Source organism: Eublepharis macularius, chromosome 3, assembly GCF_028583425.1.
Source record: "Eublepharis macularius isolate TG4126 chromosome 3, MPM_Emac_v1.0, whole genome shotgun sequence".
NCBI classification, from domain to species: Eukaryota; Metazoa; Chordata; class Lepidosauria; order Squamata; family Eublepharidae; genus Eublepharis; species Eublepharis macularius.
The window spans coordinates 117,710,153-117,734,714 of record NC_072792.1 but is presented as its reverse complement, the minus strand read 5'-3'; the positions used below and the strand labels follow the sequence as shown (position 1 = coordinate 117,734,714).

General features: G+C 40.9%; 1 protein-coding gene across 1 annotated transcript in view; it reads left to right on the top strand.

Moving 5' to 3' along the window:
• ROBO1 (roundabout guidance receptor 1) overlaps positions 1–24,562 on the top strand; it is a 533,171-nt gene that overhangs the window by 411,673 nt on the left and 96,936 nt on the right. The window contains exons 16-19 of the mRNA XM_054973392.1: positions 5,044–5,215; positions 10,497–10,694; positions 14,606–14,632; positions 17,179–17,221. Coding sequence (XP_054829367.1) covers positions 5,044–5,215; positions 10,497–10,694; positions 14,606–14,632; positions 17,179–17,221 — 440 coding nt within the window. The remainder of the gene's footprint in view (positions 1–5,043; positions 5,216–10,496; positions 10,695–14,605; positions 14,633–17,178; positions 17,222–24,562) is intronic.

Here is a 24,562-nt window from a genome sequence, read left to right as displayed (position 1 = left end):
GCTAACTCCTCTGCATCTATGGTTAAAGCTACAGGCACTCCTTTTATCATTTTGGATTTTTAACACACACATACACACACCCTCCATATAGTTTTTTAGATTTCAGATTTTTATGAAAACCTGGGGCATTTTTCAGATGTGAGGAAAATCTGTCCTGCCTGTTCATGGCTCCAGTCTCTTGATTGAAGTATCCTCAGATCAGGGTGCTTGGGTAATATATAAGATAGTGGTTCCAACTTCGCCTGTCCCAGAAAACAACCAATGAGAGCTGGCAGAATGCTGAGCTAGTAACTATTGAGAGTCCATTGGAAGGGTTAGAGAGAGGAAGAGAAGATTTTGAAGCTGCTGAGAAGCAGCAGCAGAGAAATAGCTGGCTGTTGATACCTGTTCTGATTCATTATATAACCATTTCCTGTTTAACCACAATATATTTTTTTCAGTTTTAAACCTGGCTGGCTTGAAGTTGTTGGCTGAGGGGAAATAAAACACACACACGTAAAACTCAATCACTCTCATCACAACAAATGGGTCAAATTTAATAAATGGTGGTAGCAATAGCCTTGGGCAGTCGCTGGGTGAAGGGAAGTGAATATAGGAAATTGGCTGCCTGTTTGGTGGAGCCTCTAGGAAGAGGAGAGAGGGGACCCGGTGTGGATTTAGGTTAGGGATCTCTACCTGATAAATAGAGGTTAGACGGGAGGTGTTGTGACTAGGAGTTTGCACAGGAAAAAAATGTAGTTGATTCAGTTTGGTAATACCAAACTGGAAAAAAAACTGGCACTCCTGTCTAGGCGTTCAACCCCCTGGCCACTGTTCCAAGTGTTGCTCACAGCCACTCAGACCCCTAGCAGCCTTCCTGGGCAGGTTGAACTACCTGTTTCACTTGCGACATACCAGTCTCTGGGTTCTTTCTTTGGGTGGATTTGCACACATCTGGTCAGTAACTCAAGACACAGGCTTAAATATAAAGGTTGTTTATTAGCTTAGAAGAGTGTATGCAGGATTGCAGGAACCACTCTATTAAGGCACAAGCAAAAGGCAATAACATAAACTACTTGTCTATTCTTTACTAAATGTATCTGAACAAAAACATAAGCTTGTATTTCTCTGAGCTGCACATTCCACTCCCAGGGTGACAAGCCAAAACTGGGCCTGTAAGATCTTAGAAGCCTGAACCACTGTACTCAATTGGGCTCAATATGGCTCTGCTAGACAACTCCCTGAACACCGAATTCATTCTCCAGCTTGGTTCAGTAATACAAAGTATATTTGGTAAAATTTAGCAATTGTTTCCTATGGGAAACTCAATTTGGAGCTATCCAGTGACCTTATTTCACCAAATTTGCAGGGGACCTACTCCTAACTGTCCTCTAACTACCCCCCAAGTTTCATGAAGATTGGAGTCCAATCCATAAAATGCCCCCCCCCCCAAAGAAGGAACACCCAGCAACCTCCAATCTTCATTATTCCCTACAGGGAAAACTATGGAGACTATCCAGGGGCTGGGGGTGGTATTTTTGCAAGCAAAATTCACCAAATTTTCAGCGGACCCACTCCTGACTGTCCTCTAAAGATTCCTCACATTTCAGGGATATCGGAGCCCAAGATCCATTTTTGTAGGCCCTTGAACAAGCCCCCAGCCTCTCCATTTGTACCTATTGTGGGGGGAAAACACTGAGCTGACTCCCACTGCAGAAACACATGGACCAAGCTCTCCAACAAACACCTCCACCCCGAAGAAGAACAGCCAACAACAACTGAACCCCAAACCAACTTCTATGCCAAGAGAAAACAGAACCCAGAAAAAACCACCAACCAAACTTCTGTAAAGAAAGACCAAGCCCCAGCAACAGAGGGAAACAGCCTCCTCCGCCCCCAGAAAAACAAGTTAATTGAATAAAATTTCAAACAACAAATTACCCACAACAGAATTTTAAAAAACCCTCAGAAGAACAAGCAGCAAAATGAGCAGTAAATATAACTTCAAAAAACAGAAATCAAAGCCTCCCCGTATACAAAAGCCCAACCAAAGCACTCTCCAACACAGCAAAAAAAGAGTGTTTAAAATGGCAAGTAAAAATCTTCCCTTCCCCCTAAAAGAGAAAAAACTTGATGAGTATACAACTCTCAAACCAGACATCAGTCAAAGTCCTCAATGCAGAGGGTCTTATCACTGGCAGCAGCAGTCAGGAATCCACTCACTGGACAGCAGGATCCAGTCACAATCCAAAGTAGCATAATGTTTTAGTCCAAGGCAGTCTGAGATCACAGGGGTTAGGTAGATTCATGTTCAGTGGCGGCAGGGTCAAGGGTGATTCAACTCATTGCTCCTCCCCCTTCCATCTTTTATCACTATGGTGCATGTTTCGCTGCCAAGCTGCACCTGGCCAGTGCGTGCATTCCCTGCACCCTCAATCAACTCTATGTGCCTTTGAGTTCCTAACCGTGGACTTCACCTCCTCTCCATTAGTTCACGCCGGACCCTGTTCCTCCTGCTCTCAAGCAGAGGCAAGGTGAGTCATGAGGAGACAGTTGGTGTGTCCTGGGCCAAGACAGATTGGCCGCTGCTGACGGCAGTGGATTGCTCGTAGCTGAAGACAGGTAGAGCCCTGCTGTGGTTGTTTCATCCTTTTCCCCTAAGCTGTCTACTTCATCAGGGCTGGCTGTGCCTGACTGACCAACAAGACAGACAGCGTCTCTCAGTCTCCAGGTGAGAGAAAAATGGAGTCTGACTGAGGCAAGCTTCTTAATTTAACTTCTTGCAGCAGTTTTAAAAAGGCAATGTCCTTGAGACTCCCATTGGCCAAAGAAGGAGAGCTGCTACAAGGACTGGCCACTCACTCCCCCCTCTGTTCCCCCCCTTCTGCCTCTCTTTCTCTCCCCCTCAGTGTTTCCTTGTAGTTCCTTAGCAAAAGAACAGCAAGGAACATCCCAGCCGCGATTCCAAATTAATTCGGTAAGCTTAAATTCAGTATTACTGAATTTATTCGAGAATACATTTTTAAGCTCAGTAATATTGAATTTTACCAGATCGGGTAAAATTTGGTAATTTTTATTGAATACTGAACTAGAATTGCACACCTTTAGTGATGACTGCCCTTAAGGGTCTGTGAAGCCCCAAACTGATGCAGGGAGGTCTATGGTAGGTGGCAGTGCATAAGGGGGATTGCACACATTTACATTTAAAACATTTTAAATTTGGAGTCTTTTAAAAAATATGCAATAAAAACATTATACTGCAGTGATATGAAAGCACAACTAAGAAATGATTAGCAAAATGTGATTTCTAGTACCAATCAAAGACAAGCAACATTTTATATACTAAAATTTATTTGTATTATATACTGTAGTGATACATTGATCTTTGACTGTGCCATTTCCTTTTTTTCCTCCCAATTACATGAAAAACCAAGCTCGTAAGAATGACAGGTTTCCACTTCTAGATTATTGTCAGTGCACCAACTGTATAGAGGCCTATTGTTTACCTATCACATAGTTTGATGAAACACTCTTCCTGCCATATTTGTGAAGTGCAAAAAAATTGCCAGGCACAGTAGACAGCACCGTAGCTGATGGATCAATGACACGTGAATTGTAATAATGCATATGTTCACATCTTCCAAAGATCTTCCTCACCTCCCAACATTCAAGACCAGCTATTGGGAATGGGAGCACAGGGCTTTTGCAGAAGGGTGAACCATGACAGTCTTTTCCACATGTAATGCTGTTGATTTTTCTATTCACCTGTTCGCCTCCAATACATAGCTCTCTTATTACAATAGATATGAAAAGGTGTGGCGATCACTTAGATTCCTCATTAATTTTAAGTACTTAAAATATTTTTCAGTGCCCAGTGTCTGCCACAGAAATCAGGCTGTGTATTACATGTCTTACATTTTATGAAATTGGGAAGTATCCACAGGAGTAATTATAAGAAAGGCTTTGGCTGTTTGCATGGCTGTGATGTAGCCAGTATTTTTTATAGATTCTCTTAATTGTGAATCTGGAAAGTATTTTTTCCTCTGAGTAAATCCAAACATACTAAAACTGATTATTATTATTTTGCAAGAACCTTATTATTTTGCAGCATCTGCTAGCTGTAGTAGGTTTATTAAATATCTTTTGTGATTCTTAACTGTATTTGCCAGATTTAGGATTAGAATTGCTTTTTAGTCTCACTGAGTCAGTTGGGGGATTGCTTGTTTCACAATTTAGGATCATCATAGAAGCAGTGCCCCAGCTCCTTAAGTTACGTATCATTTGTTGTCCTGGTGGTTCTGCTTTTGATACACTCTATGTCCCTGCAAGAAACACTTGACCATATCTTCTGTACCTCAAATCATAAACAGTGGTTACTTGATGAAGAATTAGGAGATTTTGTGAACTTTTATACTGTGGTCTTTTGCCTCATCAAATCATTTTTCTGGCAGCTGTCAGTCAACCAACTGGGTTGGGCAGAATCTGACATTATTTTGTCAGCATGCCGTATTTGCTGTGCCTGAAGCAATTATATCATGGCTATTTCAGTGATACCAGTCAAGCAATCTAGGTGAAGCAACAAACTGAATGCTCACTGAGATCAAAGGTGCCAGCATACATAAGTTGTATGCTCATAGTGCATATTGTCTACTTCTGTTTGAGTAAGCTTAGAGCATTATAGATCAAGCTGGTAGACTTCCAATGTACTTGTGCCAAGTGCTTCTGGGAAGACATATGTCGGGTATTGTACCCTACAGTTAGTAGACTGATGAATGTTGATTGTTTAATGCTTACCATATGGTGTTCTGAATTTTCAAAACAGCAAAAAGTATTGTTGTCTATTATCAAGTTGCACTTAGTTAACCTTATTCACATGGTTATTCAGATAGTTTGTTTTTATTGGTGTTTATATGCAATTTTAACAGCTTTTACAACAGATCTATTAATGCTGCTGAATTCAACTCCCCATGTAAAGCATGAAATGCCATATGGTATCTTTAATGCCATTATTTATATCTCTTGTTTAAAAGCCCATTCACATGAGATATGCTTTACTCTTCATAGGTCTGGTGTCTCGGCAATGAAAGTCGGTACCACATAAATAAGACAGTGGATGGTTCAACTTTTTCTGTAGTAATTCCATCTCTAGTTCCTGGTATTCGATACACTGTGGAAGTGGCAGCTAGTACTGGAGCTGGAGCTGGGGTGAAGAGTGAACCACAATTTATTCAGTTAGGTAAGCTTTCTTGCAATTTTGTTTGCTTTGCTTTGCTTTAACTTCTAGGGGACATGATGTGCAGTTGTTATTTTATGTGGTTGTGAAGGTGATCTTGAATACAAAATGTGGTGTAGTGGTTGGAGTATTATGTACTACAAACAAGAAGGATCAGGTTCAACTATCCACTTGGCATGAAACTTACTGGGTGACCGTGCGTCAATCATTCTCAGCCTAACCTATCTCAGAAGAAGTAAGCTGTGAGTCACAAAAGCTCATACTCTGCCATAAATTTTGTTAGTCTTATAGGTGCCACTGAACTCAACCTCACAAGGTTATTGTAAGAATACAGTAAATTACAGAGATCCATATATGCCACCCTGAACTGATTGGAGTATAGGCAGGATAAAAATGTACTAAATAAATAAATAGTGATTAGAAACCTAATGTGGAGAAACTGGCTTGGATTGTACCACAAGTGGAAGCAAAAATGTTTGAGGGAATAGTTCTCTGATACTCTTTCCTACACCCTTTAACCTTAAAACACCTCTCATATACACCAACAATAAGGTTCTGTTGATTTGGCGATTAAGTACTTCTTTGAGTCTGGAAGGTATAAGGAACTCTCAAATAGAAAAAGAAAGTTTATTAAAGGAGAATAATACAAACATCAGTGTGAGGAAATCACCAAACATGGCTAAGGGAATGATTCCAAACATCAATGAGCAAGTCTTTTTCTTGGGAAAGGAACAGGAAGTGTAGGAGAGACAAAGTGAGGCAGCAAGAGATTGAGTCAAAGGGGGGCGGGATCTGTGATTGCTAATCCTGAGATCCCTCAGAGAGTTCTCCATGGATACACACAGTGTACAGATGCCTAGGCAGCAAGGAAATTCAAAAGAGAAAAGGCAGGACCACATGTTGAGTGTCAGACAAACCTCATGTAGATCTTTATCTGGGGAAGGATTCTCTTCTCCATTTCTATGCTTGGGAGACAAAAGCATGGGCTTGGTATATATCCAAATAGTAACTGGTTCTAAGCAAAAGGGAAAAGGGCAAATTGTGAAAGCTGTGATACAGCCCCCCCCCGCCTTCACCCAGCTGGAATGAGGAGCAAAACAGGTGGCAATACCCATCCCCCAACTTCACCCAGCTGGGTTCAGGAGTGGAGCAGGTGACAATGCCCACCTGCCCTTAACCCAGCTGGGATCAGGAGCAGAGCAGATGGAAATGCTAACCCTCCGCCTACACCTAGCTGGGATCAGGAGCAAAACAGGTGGCAATGCCTGCTCCCCGTCTTCACCCAGCTGGGACCAGGAGTGGAGCAGGTGGAAATGCCCACCCTCTGCCTTTGCTTAGCTGGGATCAGGAGCAGAGCATGTGGCAATGCCCATCCACCCTTTACCCAGCTGGGATCAGGCAAGAAGCAGGGGGCAATACCCGCCCTCAACCTTCACCAAGCTGAGATCAAGAGTAGAGTAGGTGGGTAATGCCTGCTCCCCCCTTCAACCAGCCTAGATCGGGAGCAGAGCAGGTGGCAATGCCCATCCCCCTTCAACCAGCCTGGATCAGGCACAGAACAGGAGGTAATGCCCTCTCCCAACTTCACCCAGCAGGAATCAGGAGCAGGTGGCAATGCCCGCCTCCACTTCACCCAGCAGAGATCAGGCGCGCAGTAGGAGGCAATGCCAGTCCCTTCTTCACCCAGCTGGGATCAGGAGTGGAGCAAGTGGCAATGCCCACCCTTGCTTCACCCGGCCGGGTTGAAGAGTGGACAGGAGGCAACGCCCACACCTCCTTCACTCGGCTGGGATCAGGTGCAGAGGAGGTGTCCATGCTCACACACACACCCCACGGCCTTCATCCATCCAGGATCAGTGACGGAGGAGGAGGGAATTCCTGCCTGTCTACCTTTCCCTTTCTAGAGCCTGTTGTATTTTTTCCACAATGGGCTTTGTTGCTAGTAATAAATAATAATAATAACATGTGATTTATATATTGCCCTTCAGGACAACTTAATGCCCACTTAGAGCAGTTTACAAAGTGTGTTATTATTATCCTCACAACAATCACCCTGTGAGGTGGGTGGGGCTCAGAGAGCTGTGACTGACCCAAGATCACCCAGCTGACTTCAAGCAGAGGAGTGGGGAATCAAACACGGTTCTCCAGATTAGAGTCCCATCACTCTTAACCACTTCACTAAACTGGTAGCAAGGCCTATTTAATAGACCTGAATAGGATTCTGAGTAGACCTGCTTATTATGGCACTGTTAGTTTTTGGAATAGATGACAGTGAGGTAATGAGAGGATTTTTATTTGTGCGATAGAGTAGAGCAGAACATCTGGCTCTATTTAAGTAATAGAAGAAGTCTTGAAAATACTGAAGCTCTTCATTCTGGGAAAATGACAGGAGTTCATTTTCTTATCATGTCAGGTTTTTGTGATGTATGTCGTGAATGAAGAGTAAAATGCTGCCCTGCCTGCCTGCCTGCCTGCCTGCCTGTCTGTCTACCTATCTCAACAATTCTTTCCAGTGGGGACCCAAAGTGACTAACGTTATTCTCACCCCCTCTGTTTGAGTCCTCACAACAACAGCCCAGTTAGGCTAAGAGTGTGTGACTGACCCAAGGTCACCCAAAAACCTTCCATGGCAGAGCGGGAATTCAAGCCTGGCTCTTCCAGGTCCTCATCTAACACTATAACCATTACAGTATACTGGCTTGTGCTGACTTGATGAGATTGGTCACATGTACATTTTGTTCTGTGTCATAATTAGCATCTTGTATAGTATGGAACTTTGTTACTGCTGTTTTTAGCCAAGATTAATTTTATCCCCATTCATCACTATCAAGCCAGCATGTTACATTAACCTCAGGATATTTTTATCAGGTTTGTTACTTGCCTGCCCATGTAGTGGTTCTAGTTTGAGCGAATAACATCATGTCAGTTGAGGAGAAGGGCTGAGGCTCAGTGGCAGAGCATCTGCATGGCGTGCAGAAAGTCCCAGATTCAATCCCTGGCATCGCCAGAGGAGAGATGAGGTAGCAGGTAATGTGAAAGACCTCTACCTGAGACCCTGGACCGCTGCTGTCAGTCTGAGTAGATATTATTTACCTTGATGGACCAGTGGTTTGATTCTGCATCATGTATTCATTGCTAGCCTCTTAGCTTTGGTATCTGTCAGTAAAAGTCAGAGAGAGGGGGCAGGGTAATTTCCAGGACTCTATTGGCCTGTGAGATAAGATTCAGTGGTGCCAGCTAGAAATGTGGTTAGAGCCAGGGGAATTTAGAACACTTTCACTTCCATTTCTTCTTACATCATACATACCTACCTTCAACTGCATGAGCAGCAGCAAGGAGAACATTTACTTCTGAATTATTCTTAGCTTGCCTTGCACTAGTCAAAGTATTGTACAAGCATACTTAAAGCATGCTTTAAGGGAGCACTTGACTTTCCTCCAGTTTTGCTTCTCAAATGTCATACACTTGCTTTGAACCCAGCACTCGCCATTTTGCACATGTTTCGGGGACGCTAAATGGTGCTGTTCCTTTTGGCACTAGACAAGGAGGGCAGGTTTTGCTTGTGCTGCATCTGGGTGAAAGATTGTACACCTTCCAAAAAACAGCAGAGTCGCTACTTAAATTATATATGAATGTACCCATAGAGAACAGTAGATGAAACATTAAATGATGGCCTGTTGCTTTCCTGAAGCTCCTACAATAGGTTCATTGAACAACAGTTACTCCTTGAGGGACGTTGTTTTTCCAGCAGAGAAAAGTTAATATTTCTTGGAAACATATTAACCTGTGTTAATACATAATACATTTATGAGGTTCTTCATTCAAATCATTATGAATGTTAAGTGTATTATTCATGCTTTGGATATCTCAAGTGTAATGAATACAAGCAACTCTCCTTGAACTTTTATTGCTCTAACAGCTCCCATTATGAGATGTGATTTGTGAACTAATTAACATGCCTTTCATGATAATGTGCCAGCAATTGCTGGTATCTTCATTCCTTAATTTTGTGTGTATGTTTAAATACATAACCCCTGCATTGGACTGTGCAGTAATAGTACAGTAATATTACAAAAATACCTATTTACTCTTAAATAGTATACCTATTTACCCTTAAATAAAAATGTGTGTGTATGAAGTCATATATATTTAGGAAGGCATACATACATTCTGTGTGTATATGTTTACATATACATTGTATATATTTATATTAATTGTCCACCAGAATCCTGATAAGGAAATTATAGACCACATATGAACCCCTGAGATTTGACGTACAATAATTTTTCTATTTAGGCAACACTCTCCCCTCCATAAGATAGATGATTGTTTGTATACAGAAAATTCCTTGTGTAGAAATTTTATTATTTTTTTATTCATGGCTCTGAGCTGCAATCACAGTGTTCTAGGAATATTTTTTTTAATCCCAAGATTATAAGTACATAAATATTCTACTATGGCCTCAGCTGCTACGAGATAGCAAATAAGATGTAAAATGGCAGTTTACATTAATTAGTCACACCACACTTTATACAATTAATCCCATCTGGCTGTATGGATTTTTTTTCCTCCTGTACAATCTGAGGCAACCCAACCTAACCTTACACAAATAGGCATGAAATCTTTGAATTTTGAACATTCTAAAAGGGCAAAATAAAAAGAAGAATTAGCTTGCTTGTTGAATTAGAAGGTGCTTTTAGTATCACAGAAGATGAAAGCATCTGTGACATGAAATAAAATGCTCAGTCACCACCAGTAAAGGCACATTGCTTCAAAAATGGATATTTAGCCTTGATGTTCTATAGAATGCAATCTTGGACTTCTATGGAAGTGGAGATGATATGAAAGGAAACATAAAAATGCTCTAGGCCGCACTCTAATTGTAATAGGTATTTAAAGAAGTTTTATCAAACAATTGTTTATTTGAAAACACATGCTCTAAAGTCACCATGAAGTTGACTTCATTGTTGTAAGGCTGAAATGGTCAGATTTCTCTGTCTTTCTAGTTTTTGATGTAATTGGGCCAACTCAGCAGCAACTCAGGACCGAGGGAATGTCAAGTGGTATGGAGAAAACAACCAGAAGATTCATTTCATAGTGTATATTAGGATGTGTTTGCTGTTTTACTAGTTTGGTGCACATCTCTGCTGTTTTATTCTTTAAAACTACTATGAAAATATATATCATTTTTATAATCTCTTGTAGTTAATATTAAGAAGCCCAATTCTACAAAATTAATATTTTATTTACTATTTACCTTTGCAAATTTGGGTATATCTTTCAGATTCTTATGGGAACCCTGTGTCACCAGAAGATCAAGTCAGTTTAGCCCAGCAGATTTCAGATGTTGTAAAACAGCCAGCATTCATTGCTGGAATTGGTGCTGCCTGCTGGATTATCCTAATGGTTTTCAGCATTTGGTTGTACCGCCACCGGAAGAAGCGAAGTGGACTTGCTAGTACTTATGCTGGTATTAGAAAAGGTATTTTGTTGTGTCCTTTTAAAATTTTGATTTATTTGTTAGGGTTTTTTAATGTATAGTCTTCCCCAGTCTCTTAACATAGAAGGTTGATAATAGTAAAAGAAAGGGAAAATTAAGAAGTCTGATTCAGTGAATGCCAGTTTTGAAAAAGTTAAAGTATTCAGACCTCCTGGCTTAAGAAAAACAATAGTTATATAAAAGTCCTTATATACTTAGATTTTGATTGATTTTAAAGAAGAAATTTCTGTTACTAAGCAACAGTTATCCAGGTTGCTTACTTGTTCTACCACTCCCCATCTGAAATATAGACAATAACTTCAAGAACAGCAGGATTTGAATCCTTTGGCACCTTAGAAACCAACAAGATTTTCAAGGTATGAGCTTTCGAGAGTCAGTTCTCCCTTCTTCACATAGCAGCATTTGGTTGTATCTGAAGAAGAGAGCTTTGACTCTCGAAAGCTCATACCCTGATAATCTTGTTGGTCTCTAAGGTGTCACAGGACTCAAATCATTCTTATCTACTACAGACCAACCCAGCTATCCACCTGAAGCTAACTTCTAGGAGGCTCTCTACAGATAATTGGACATATTATGATGGCACAGAGAGGAGAAGACAGTCTCCTGATCAAAGGAAGTCCAAAGTTTAGACTGTTAAGTCTAAACTAGCACTTTCGTTTGTGGCTGAGAAGCAATGTGAAGCTATTTTATATTATGAATTAGTGACAAAGCATGCTTCTGGTAACTCATTCTGTACTATCTGAAGGTCCTAGTCAGCGAAGGACACATTGCAATAGACTCGTTTTGATGATCTGAATTAACAATGGTGTCAATAGATGTAAACTGGATGAAGATAGTAAGAAATGTTCTTGCATTCCACAGCAGCATGAAGATCCCAATCAGAATTAACCCAGAAACACAAAACCCATGGAACTTTGACCCATATTAATGGCAGATAAAATTATTGCTTCCATATTTTACAGCCTTCCAATATTGCTTAAACAGTATCTGGATTCATGAACGTCTGAATTCATGTTCCATCAGCTTGCCCAACCACAGCCAATAACAATCAGCACCAAACCTTATCTGAACAGATGAGATCAAACCAGTTGCCTTTAGCTCATGTACAAGATTAATTCCCATGGTTCAATGCCATATTGAATAAAAAAAGATATCCACTGAACCCAGAGGTACATCACCAGATAGGAATACATAAATATAAAAGATGTCCACTTCTTGAAACAGGGACTATTGAAAGGAAGGCAGTAGTCAACTGAAGCATGAAGATTGATTTTAGAACTCAGAAATTCTGTGTCTTCCATGTCTTGGAAATAACATCTTATAAAGCAAAACAGAGGTGACAAAACTAGAGATGGGCATGAACCGGGGGAAGAACAAACCGTGTGGTTCATGGTTCGTTGCATTTCATGAACCATGAACTTTCACGAACCTGCCCTAGTTTGTGAACCAGTTCGTTTGGTTCATGAAAACATTACATCCAGGACAGCAAATCATCACTTCTGGGCCAGCAGAAGGCCGCTTCCAGATCAGCAGAAGGTCTGCAGGAAGTCCATCCCCTGTTGCCTAGGAAACTGATAGATCGGCACCAGGCTGTCTGCAGTGATGAATCAAAAACCGAACCAAACAAACCAGCCTAACGTTTGTGGCGGTTTGTCAGAAATAGGCTCTGCTCATCACAAACTTTAGTTCGCATTTCGGTTCGTGCCTATCTCTAGACAAAACTAGTGGTAGCTTTGTGTTGTAGTTTGTTGCTTCCACAGGTGTGCTCAGTGAAGGTGTGGCTGAAATTGACTGATGTTGGTTTTTCTTACAAGATTTTTTTTTTTGGCTTTATGATACTTTAACCAATTTTCTTCTAGCTTTACTAATTGTATGTTGCTTTGCAATCTTTTATTCAAATTTCTATTAAACTAATACTATCAAGTTGAATGTAAATGTAGCTAAACCCCCAGCATGAATTTTTTAAAATACTCTCATGACTTGTTAACTAAATCTCTTTGCCAGCCTTGCATTCTGTAGGTAATGTTTGATAAAATGGTCAGTAAATTCTAAACACATTAAAAAGTATGCTAATAAACATTCACTGGCAACTTAGCTATTAAATACACTTGAAAGGAAAGAATAATCTTCAAGGAAATGGAAATCATAAGATTATCTTTCAGTGTTCAGTCACAAATGCCAGTACAAAAGCTGAAGAACAGGAACTTCATTAATTCATTTTCTTTCTTTTTTGAGCATCTGGCTTGAGGCTTTGACAACTGTTAAAATACTTCTGTATTCACACACATATATATCAGTGAGCACGCTAAGCATTTTATTAAAGAAAGCTTTGATGATTAGGTTGTTGTATAAGATATAAAGATTTCACTTAGCTTGTCCTCTCCCCATTTCATACAAACAAAATAATATTGGTGTTTAGTTCACAGAAAAAATAATGATGAGAGTGTTTCATCTTTTCTTATGCCCTTGTGATTTGCAGATTAATGTGGCGACACTTTATTATTTCCTCAATGGTACTTCTTTTAAACATACCTTGCCTGTTTGTTTGTGGGTGTGAGTCCATGCCCACACTTTATTACTGTGGCTCTGTTTTTGCTTTTTTTTTAAATGTCACTAAATTCCTTTGACTTCATGAAAACAACTAGCTGGAAGAAATCACAATAGGACTCTGAGATAAAAACAGCTCTGCTACAAATGAAAGGCAGTGCTTGAATTGGGGAAATTGTTTGGAGGCTTCATTTTTGTTCAGTGCTATATTCCTGGAAATAACATGGCTTGATAAGGAGCGACACCCATACAGCATGTTCTAAATTAGGCTTTTCTGATATCTTGGAGACTTAAGGGCAATAGCCCATACAAAAAAAATGAAGAAGCTATTGGAGCACCTCTGCTGTTCCCTCATGGCTCCTAATATGAATTCCATGATTAAAACACATTTTGTAGCTATTGTACTGTTTTTCACATGTCTTTGTTTTGCTCAGAATTAAGTGGTTTTCCATGGATTCTTTCTATTAGTAATATAGAAAATATACTCTATTGTTCCACAGAAAAGGAAATAAGTGCTTTTAAAAATGGAGTTAATGTTACTCTGGAGGTCTGCTGTATATTTACAGGCCTTATTGATTCAATTAAGATCTATGGAGCCTGTAAGAGTGAAGGCTGATTTGAGAGAATTATTTTATTCTGGACCTTTTCTGTTTAAATGCAAGGATTCTGTTTAAATGCAAGTTTAGACGGATTACTGTAGATAAAGTTAATAGGTGAAAATAACGTAATCTAAAAAAAACCCTGAATGAAAAACTCTTTTGTGTGCATCCATTTACTTTGTAAGAATTTTAAAAAATGCTATAACATTGGGCTGTTGTTATGGCAACATGTAAGACACTTCAGGATGCAGAGATGGTAAAGCATTTTATAGTTCCTCAGTAGCTTCTAATAATTGCTGATTCTTTACCAAAATATTTAAGTGCCCGTATTGGCACATTTTACCAGCATTTACTTGATGCATGAAGAAAACTGTCAGCAAAATCATTATACTTGCAAAAATACCTGTTAGCCTTTGTCTGAAATGATTAAATAGTGTAGGTTTTTTGTTTGTGCATGGATTTGGAACAAAACATAAGGCACTAAAGCGAAGGTCATTCAGAGGCTAAACCACACTCTATTTCCCTCAAGAGCGTAGTATAGTAGAATGACTTTCTTCCTCAGGAATGGTATTTGTGGAGACAAGACACCTTTTAAATCACAAATTTTGTTTTATTCACATATCAGTATGTCAACATATTTATCTTAGCTTTATGTTCTGTTGCTGCTTTGATTTATACTAATGTTGTATGGTCTCCCTTCCTTTCTTCAGCTTAATAACCAGTTGTTATTGTGTTTTGATTTTTCAGTCCCGTCTTTTACCTTCACACCAACAGGTATATATTTGCACTTTTCCCTTGACAGTTTGGCATGTGCCTGTGATACTGTGGTCATCTTTCTTTTTCCTTCCTATAACCACGCAAAACGTTAGATAGTAGTAGATATCATTAGTGTTATTTAAGGTGGAATATCTTCACTGTTACTTTCCTTATGTTCATATTATGGATTTAACATTGCTAACTCAAGCTTAAAGTTTTATGTCACTTGGAAGGCTGCATGACATCCTATAATCAGTCATGTCAATTTATAGCATGGGTGTTTTTAGTCATTTGGTTAGCCCCCCATTATTGCAAAGGTGCCTACTAATGTCCTGCTCTTGCACAATAGATTGTTTTAAGTACAAAGGAATATAAATAAAAGGAGGCAGCATTCCCTGCTAAAACTAAGTGAAACACTGCTTGGCACAGTAAGAGAAGAGTCTCTAAGAAAGTCCTGTTTTATATACTGGGGGATGTCCATGAGTTGCTGTATAGATTATGGACTTGTTTTCACCCTGTGCTGAAACTTTTTTCTCAGAGGAAACTTTTACAAACTGCCAACAGTATGAATACGTGTAAAAGCAACCCACTTCTTGTATTATTTTTTTAATTAATTAATTAATTAATTAATTATACATGGGTTGCTATTTTGGGCTAGCAGTTACTGCACTGACCCCTACGCCCATAAGATGAATGTTTGGTGATTACTCTTATTTATTAGTGCTAATAAATCCAAAATCTCCTTTTAAGCATTGCACATTTCCCGTGATTATAGCAATGTCAAAAAATAATCGTAGCAATTGTCTCCACATTATTTAATATTACAGTTATTTATTATTTAGCATTTCAACAATGTAATGTATGTTTCTTATTTGTATGATTTTGTTGTTTTGAATCATAATTGGATTTTAACTTCTTTGCATGAGAAGAACAAGTTAGAATGTATTTATTCACATTGTTGAAAATATCTGTGAAAAGTGGTTATTTCAACTTTAAATTTATTTTTGCATTGTTTTGCATTATCTTCCAAGCTGATATTTATCTTTACTAAAGGGTTAGTCTTTAACCTATTGATGAACGTTTTCTTGGATGAATCACATACAAATTCTGTGTCTTTGACCTCTGCAGGTAAAATAGGTGTGATAAATTTAAGAATATTATATTTTTATTAAGACTGTTCACAAGCTTAAATTTTACATGCAGACCTAAAGTGGCAGAATTTTCATGGGAGGAAAATCTTCCAAATTGTGAAGACTATAATATTAGAATTTGGCTTGGCAAGTAATAACAGCACAATAGAAACATTTGACAAAGAGTGGTTTGAAAGGCAGGCTATATTTAAAATTTTTATTTTTCATGATTCAGAGTCCCACTGGTTTAGTTCCACTGAATTTAAATGGTAACCAGCCTTCTTCTTAAGCACACATTCAGCAAAAGGCCTATGCACTATTGGCTGCTACGTTTTAATCCTGTTATTGTAATCACTGCAAGCAGTTATCTCTGTCTTGCAGACCCCCACATTGGATTTCTTCTAAGGAGCAGAATTTGGCTGCCTTTTAAAACACATTCCTACTTTGGGAAATGCATAGCTGTGGAATTTGTTGTAGTTTGCACGGAGGCTAATCTTCTTAACCCTTTGCTTAACCTGGTGGTGATAAGGTAACAATGCATTCCTAAACAGATATACACCCTTCTAAGACGAATGGAGTTAGAAGGATGTAGCTCTGTTTAGGCTTGCAGTGTAAATTACATCAAGTTTATTAGAACTATTTGGATTTTTTAAAAAAAGTTTATTAGGTCTAGATATATTTTCATTTGGAAGGGAAGGTAGCATGGTATAAGCCAATGTTGAAGCTAAGCAGGGTCGGTATAGGAATGTGGGACAACCAAGGAAGACTCTGCAGAGGAAGGCAATGGCAAACCTCCTCTGCTTCTCACTTGCCTTGAAAGCCCCCTGCTGGGGTCGCCATAACTAATTTGCAACTTGACAGCACATACTTATATACGTACGTATATTTTCATTTTGATTATTTCCAGAACACTCCCATATCCATAAATGTATTTAGGAACCATAGAATAGTAAGTCTGTAAAGTACCATTGTGGTTCAGTGCTTGGGCTGCAAAGCATCATTCTGCTGGTTTGAATCCCACTACTTCCATGAGTTCAGCAGGTGGCCTTGGGTAAACCACTTCTCTCAACCCCAGCTGTATTGTGGAGATAATAATAACACTAACTTTGTTCACTGCACTCAGTGGGGCACTAATCTATCTAGAAAAGCGATATATAAGCGCAGTTATTATTTTGTAAAGAGAGAGCAAACATTGAAGAAATTGTCTCTAATCTTTGATTTTTACTTTGTGGGGCGGAGAATATTTATCCACAAAAAAGACTACACATAATCACTAGATGTGATTAACTAGAAACTGCTATTAAAATAGCATATAGTTTGGTACCAATGTGACAACAATGGACCTTTTTTTGGCATTTGTCTTTCAAAAATCCAACGTGAATAATATTTAAAGAATTTGCTTAACCAGTGTACTATTTTTATTTTGTATTTTAGTAACATATCAAAGAGGGGGAGAAGCCGTTAACAGTGGAGGAAGGTAATGACATGTGCTTTTCTGTTTTCAAACCACTCACGCAAAAGAGTTAACTGCAGAATTTTCAACTTGGCTGCTTTGATGTTATGAACAGAAGTGCATTTTAGAAAACAAAACAGCAGAGGGAGCAATTTAACTTCAAACTATATCTTGCTGATATGGGAGATTGTTAATGTAGTTTGAACTGTAGCGTTTAAGACTACAAAAATATAGTATAGTGAGTAAGCATGCTTATGCGGCAGCTGCCTACTAGGTAGTTTTTAAAAATGAAAAACAAAATTAATACCAACCGTAACTTGATGTGAATTTTGAACAAAAAGTCTAGAGAAGGCTACTGTTTTGTGAAATTAATACATTTCTGTCCTCAGGATGTAACTAAGCCTTAAATTAATTAACCAAATCTCTTCCCTATGCAAATGCCACTTGTGGTTCGTTGGAACTTTAGAGTCAAACTATAGAAAACAGTGTTCAATGATTTGGCCTTTAAAAAGAGAGATGCCTTGGTAGAGGGACAGAGATTATACTGTTCTACTGGGTACTGTCTGTTGATGTAGATATGCTCCTACTGAGTAGATCCATATTGTTAAATATGTCCTGTTTAATTATTGTGCTTTGTTTCACAAATATTTTCATCGTTGTGTTCGGACTTATGCTTGTTTTCAAATTTCTGCAACCCATACCCTATTGTATTTGTTTATTGAATGTCCCTGCTCTTGATCATATTGACTTACACTATATAATCTGCCTTTGGTCTCAGAGAGAAAGGCAGATAAACAAAAAAATAAATGCATAGCAACCACAGAGGGAACCAGTATGAATTTGGACTGTGACACTGGAAGAAGGATAGATTTCAAACCCTATTATGGGTCAGAAAATGGGCCCTACCCTGCTGTTTAAAGCCCATGTAACAAAAGCAGTCACGTACCTGCTTTGTGCCAATCTGAGCTCCTAAAGTGCCGTTAGCTACACCCACCACTAGATTACAAGCCACAATGCTGTGATCTGCCTCTTTTCCTAAGGACCTGCCTAAGACAACTTTTCTCCTTCGCTTTGGTTCTGGGTTCTTCTCCCTTCTCCTAGCTGGCTTGATTTTCCTTTTCTGCCACTGCTCCTGTACCTTCTTCCTTCTAGCCATCTAATCCCTTTCCTGCTTTCTCCCTTTTTATAGACCTAGCCCTACACCTAGTCCTTGAGAAAACTGCACTCTACTATCTCCTGCTCCTTAGCCAGGCCATGCTTTTCACAGCCATGCCCTGTCTTAAAATACATGGGCCGAGAGAGCCATTGCTCCCTCATCCTAGTTCTCCTTCTGCCTTTGTACCTTCTGAGTCTTCCTGTTGCCTTGTTGCTGAGGCTACCCTGGCCACACCCTCCTGCTCCTGGTCCCACCCTGCTCCTACCAGGGGAATCTTTTGCTGTGTCCTGCCAGATGGCACATTGCCAGGTAACTCACCATAACATCTTATATACAAATAAGTTATAGAAATCAGTAAAACTTTTCTTGGGATATATTTCATTTTGCAGTAATTCTTACTGTCGACTTAATTGACTAGTCCTGTAGATTTTAGTTTAAAATTCAGTTCACTTATTTGATTCATTGCCTCATGTTTCCTAAGCCAAATAGTATTGCTGGGTTTTGGTCATTGATCATAATCCTGTGGTTGGAGAAGATTAGTACATCTTGATTATACCTCTTACATATCCAACAGCTTATTTAGATATTGCAGCTGTCCAGAGATTAACCTTTCTGCAGGATAAAAGAGAGTTTGGGACCTGAGTTCCAGAATCTGTCAAGTTTCCAGTTTATTTGGTGTTGTATTTGCAGTGTCACTGATGCTATCTATAGCAGAACATGGCATTTGCAGGGATGTCTGACTAGCTCAAGCATTCCAGGTGGATTTTGGTTCTTAGTAGAAAGACACTTTTTGGGATTCTAACTGGAAATGTATGCCTCTGTCTTTTAAAAATACTTTCCATCCTCTTAGATCTGCCTTTTGGATTCTTCTCATCCTTTGGGAACTGAGAGTTCTGCACAGCATGTTGTAGTGGTTAGAATGTCAGATTAGTATTTGGGGGACCCAGGTTCAAATCCTCACTCTGCTATGGAAGCTTACTGCATAGAAACTTGGGGCCAATCACACACTCTCAGCCTAACCTGCCTCACAGGGTTGTTGTGAAGATGCAGTGGAGGAGAGCAGAACAATGTAAGCTGCTTTGGATCCCCATTGGGGAGAAAGGAAATGAATTGCCCAGAGAGGGGTGGCTCAGTGGAAAGGCACCGAGACAGCATGGCTGAAACTCCTGGTTTGCTCCCTACATGAGGAGAAGGGAAAGGTAGGCAAAAGCCCAAGGGCTGATTTTTTTGCCCTGGCACACCACAAAAGGGGGAACTGGGCAGTATAGCAAATGGGCCACCCCAGAGAGATCATTGGCTGGATATTGCTCCACAACTTCCCTTCAACTGCACCAATTACAATAAATCCCTTGCACCTGCCATGATTTTCCTGCCAATGACTAACAGTCTGTGGGTCCTATCAGATGCTAGCAGTGCTCTGGGACCCAGAGACCACCCCTCCCCCTTGAACAGCCACACACCATCTCGTAGCACCCACTAGCCCATTCCCCTGGCAAACTGCATACACCAGACAACAGAGAGAGAGAGAGAGGGAGAGAGAGAGAGAGAGAGAGAGAGAGAGGAGGAACCTAAGTGTGGGATCAGCCTTCACAGCACCATTAGACCCTACTGTGATCAAACTAGAGGTCTAGCAGCACCTCAACAACCACAACTTCCCCAGCATGGCCATTTCTGAATCAGAGCCCACCATCTTGGGCATGTGAAGGGGCAGCCATAATGAGAAACTACAGAAGAGTAGGAGGTAGGGCAAGGAGGGGCATGAAACTAGTCTCATCTGCTCAGAAACAAACTGACGGGCACAGTTGTGGAACAGCCCATACTTTATTAAACTGCAAATCATGAAGGGGTCTGATGAACCAAATTGCCAACTTCCTCTTTCCAGTGTGGCACCTGTGTGTGTAACAGCTGCTCTCAGGCACCATGAGAAGAAAGGCTGAGCTGTCCCTAGTGCAGCATGCTTGTGAGTGAGCCAGACTCCTGGGTTGAACAGCTGCTCAAGGGACAGTACTCCATGGTGCAGGCCAGAACCAGAGACTGAGCAGAGGGGTAGAACCAGTAATGGCCATGCTGCGAGGCCTCCTGTTGAATCACCACCTGCATAAAAGCAAAACAGAGTCATGTGCTGCAATGGCAAACAGTATAGGTTTTGTGCTAGGCATAGCCATGTCTGCAGTTCTCCAGCAAGGTCCACTGCTTCATTGCAAGGAGGAGAGAATGGCCAAGAGACACTATTGAGGCAGATGCTTTTGACATTCAAATGACACCCATCCTGTGTGGAAGGGCTCAGTGACCCAGTGATGTACTTTTGCTGATCATGCAAAAGTATATCAGGGGAATGAGACCCAGGATTGCTTGGCCAACTGATCCGCTGTTACAGTGGCATAACTCCTGGACAACATCACCTACAGCTGTACCCCATCAGCTGCCCAGGGAGGGGGTCTCTTTCAAGGGAGTGTGCTAACAGCCCAGTGCAGAGGTGTAAGTGTTGCTGCCCACCCAGCCACCCACCCCCTTTTCCGAGGCAGCTCTCGGTGCACTTTTCTGGAAGCCTGCCCCATATTGATGATGTGGGCCAGGGCATCCAGAGGGCTATACTCACATGCAAGGGGGATGGTGTGGGTGGATATGGCTAGCAGGTTTATCATATGGATTCCTAGCTCTTGCTTACCTGATGGTGCATATTGTGTGCTGGGGAGGGCGTTTGGCCACTGCAGGGGCAGGAGGCAAGTGTTCACAGCTTTCGCTGGCATCTTGTGCTCTTCTCAGCCTTTGGGGTGGGAATACATGGGTGGGAGAGCAGGTGGAATTTGGGTTTGCATAGGCATTCAATCTTTTTGGATGGCATAACTTTCAGCAGCAGCTATGGGGCATTCCTGGGCTGGAATGGCTTAGGGAACCAACTGACTCCTGGGTCCACCCTCTCATGGGGACATACTCAAGTGTGCTGCAGGTGGTTGCAGCAGGGCTCTGCTGTTGGATGGGACTGGTTTGGTGGTACCAGGGTGCCAGTCTGGCTTATGCTGGCACAAGCATGAGAGATGCCAGTATAATGACTAGTCAGCTCTCTAAGCACCTGCCCCGTACCCCTGACGGCACTTTTAGATTGCACTGCTGTCCCTGTCTTGTGACCTTATCCTCATGCTGTGTTTCCTGTAAGTAAAGTAAATTCTAGTTTCCTCAGGAATGAAAATTAAGATATAACATAGTCATTGTACATAGCCATAACTTTCTGTCTGAAATGCCACAGTGTATGGTAACATAAAGAGAAATAAATAATCTTCTGTCTTCTGCAGTGTATCCCTGCTAGCTAAGGATCAAGAAAGACATTATTTTAACTTGTGTTCTAAAGATTTATTTCTGCTATCTTGTAGGACTATTTATTTTGCTGGAAACTAAGATTTTCTTAGACTTAAGGGTGGAGTGCATTTTTTGGGCCATTACTCATGATTTTATGTAGAAGCATTCACTTCACATTTACAGTAAATCCAAAAGGAATGCATTTGTCATCATCTTCTTTGTTTCATGTATTAACCTGAAGATCCAATGAATACAAAATAGTTGGTTACATTGAAAGAAGTATATAAGGTAGAAATGTTTCTAATGCGCCATTCTGAATGTTCAACATAAGCTTTTGTCATAGAGTCTTTTGCAAATAACTCTTGATGAATTCCTATCCAGCAATAGATCCAGAGGAGTTAGCCATGTTAGTAAGTAGTTGCAAAATAGTAAAAAGTCGAGTAGCACCTTCGGATACATCTGATGAAGAGAGCTGTGGTTCTCGAAAGCTTATGCCTCAATAAAGTTGATTAGTCTTAAAGGTGCTACTGGACTTTTTACTATCCAGCAATGTAAGCAGATTAACATATTTTAGAGGTTTTTTTCATTTATTAAAACCACTATTGTGACTGCGGCTGTTTGTTTTTGAGTACTGGTGTTTGTTTTTGAGTACTGGTGACTAGGGGTGTGTGATTCGGGTTTCTGATTCAGGAAGAATACCCGAATCAGACCCGATTCGCAAAGATTCAGGACGACACGTGCAGGGCAGGGGCACCTGTTCTGGCGCTTGACTGCTGGAGAGAGAGAGAGAGTCCAGAGCATGCCAGGGTCGAGTGCCAGGAAATCAGTCCTTCAGTGGAGAAAGTAAACAGAAGTCCAAAAGACAAGCCAGGGTTGAAAGCCAAATCGTCAATCAAACACAGAGACAAGCAAGGAGGGGTCGAGGACAAAGCCGAGATCAGGACACAGGAGTTCAATCCGAGCAAGGGCAAGGAACGAGGCAGGGTCGAAGCTTTCAGGCACAGAGCTACTGGACTCAGGGAGTGGTGAACGAAGTTGCTCCAACGCTGGGCTCTGCTCAGCATTCTCCTTATATGCTCAGGAAAGCATAAGAGGGCGAGGGCCAGGTGTTTCCCTTTCGCTTGATTCTGACGCCGCACCCTTGGTGCCCAGCTCTGTCTACCGCTGAGCCTGCAGCCGCGCGCTCCTTCTCCTTTCCCAAACAGCCTCCCTTGCTCAAGCCTTCCACCTTGCTGGTGGCTCAAGAGGCCTGGATCTCTGGGGCGCTGGTTCCTCCTCTTCTCTGCACAATCCCCTGCCATCGCCTGCTTCCACAAAGCGCCCTGGCAGTTCATCGCTTGCTGGCTCCTCTGGTGCTACAGACAATTCTCCCACGGGCTCCACGGGCTCCTCCACCTCCTTATCCTCTGAGGACTCGCCAGCAGGCAGGGGACCCAGCCAAGGCTGGCCCACGACACAGGATTTCTAAATCAGCCCCAGTGTGCCAGGTCCATTTCGGAAACCCCGAATCAAAGATTCCCGAAGCGATTTGTATCCCTTCGGGAAACTTCGGGTCAAGGAGTTAAAATGCCCTTTTCTGTGCTGCTGTGCAGCGGCACAGAAAGCATTATTTAAACCCCCAAAGCAACTGCTTGGTGGGGAGTTATTCACAACAAACAATGCCTTTAAATATTTACATAGCTTTATCAAAAACTTCTCATTTCCAATTTACTTTTTTTATGGAGCTGCATGTGAAGCCTTAAAAGTGGTTTTTCAGACTCGTATCACTTCAGTGCTGTTCTGGATATACCATTGTTTCTATAGTGTATAGCAACATTTGATTTATAGTCAAAAGAACATTTCTGATAAATTGGATTGAAATTCTGTTATGGGATCAATGTAGCTTATTTAACTGTATCAAAGCCTAACAATAAGTTTTCAGGTGGCACATATGAAACAATTATGATCGAGATTCTTTTTTCTTTCACCACCAACTCCAAATCTCTTTCCACTATGATTAGGACTAAGGTGTTCTAGGTCAAGGTGATAAGACCTAGGGAGGTTTACATTGACTTCCATATTTGACCATTTAAGTGCCATCTTCTTGTTTAATCAAAATATTTGCATAATATACTTCATTGCTTTATTCAATGAGTGAACAAAAAAGACAAGTCCCTGGTACAATGAGGTTGCAATCTAAATAAAAGTAGAGACAACAAAGGAAAAGGAGACATGGAAAAGGCAAGGATAATCTGGTTAACTATTAAATGACGTGATGTTTTCATCATCACTAAATAATCAAAACCAGACCTGTCCTGTCTTAGGTTAGGGGTAAAGTTTCTGTCAGTTGGAAGTAAGGAGTTCCAGGTAGATGGGTTGAGCAAAAGACTTCACAGAAAAACGAGGAGAAATTTTAAGATATATAGAGCAAGAAGGCACTTATTCTCTATGTGGGCTGAACTTCCTAGGCATGAGAGATAGCCTAGGAAAGTATGAAGTTGAGTAAAGGAGCAAAAGAATCCCAGATGTCTGTAGATTGTATAGTTGGCAGAACAAAGACCAAGGACAGGGATATTATACAATAAGGCAAACAGATAATATGGAATAAAGCCGTGGAGATAAGCATATAGACTTTCATTCTGCATGCAAAAAGAGTTCAGAAGTACTTTAGGGATTTAAAGGAGGGCATCATGAACTAAGCAACAGGAGGAATGAAGAGTTTGTCAGTGGAGCTCTCATAGAGGACTACATGGGGTGTGCTGAAGCTGAGCTCAGTAAAAATCGCCTTCATTGTGCCCTGTTGTTCCTCTGTCACTGGCATGATGGGGAGTGCAGGAGCGTGTGCATGTGCTGTTCTCCCCATATCTCTTCCCCCACTGACTAGGTGAGTGGGGCCAAGGGACAGCAGGTGGGGCCAGGGGTTCCCCCACACC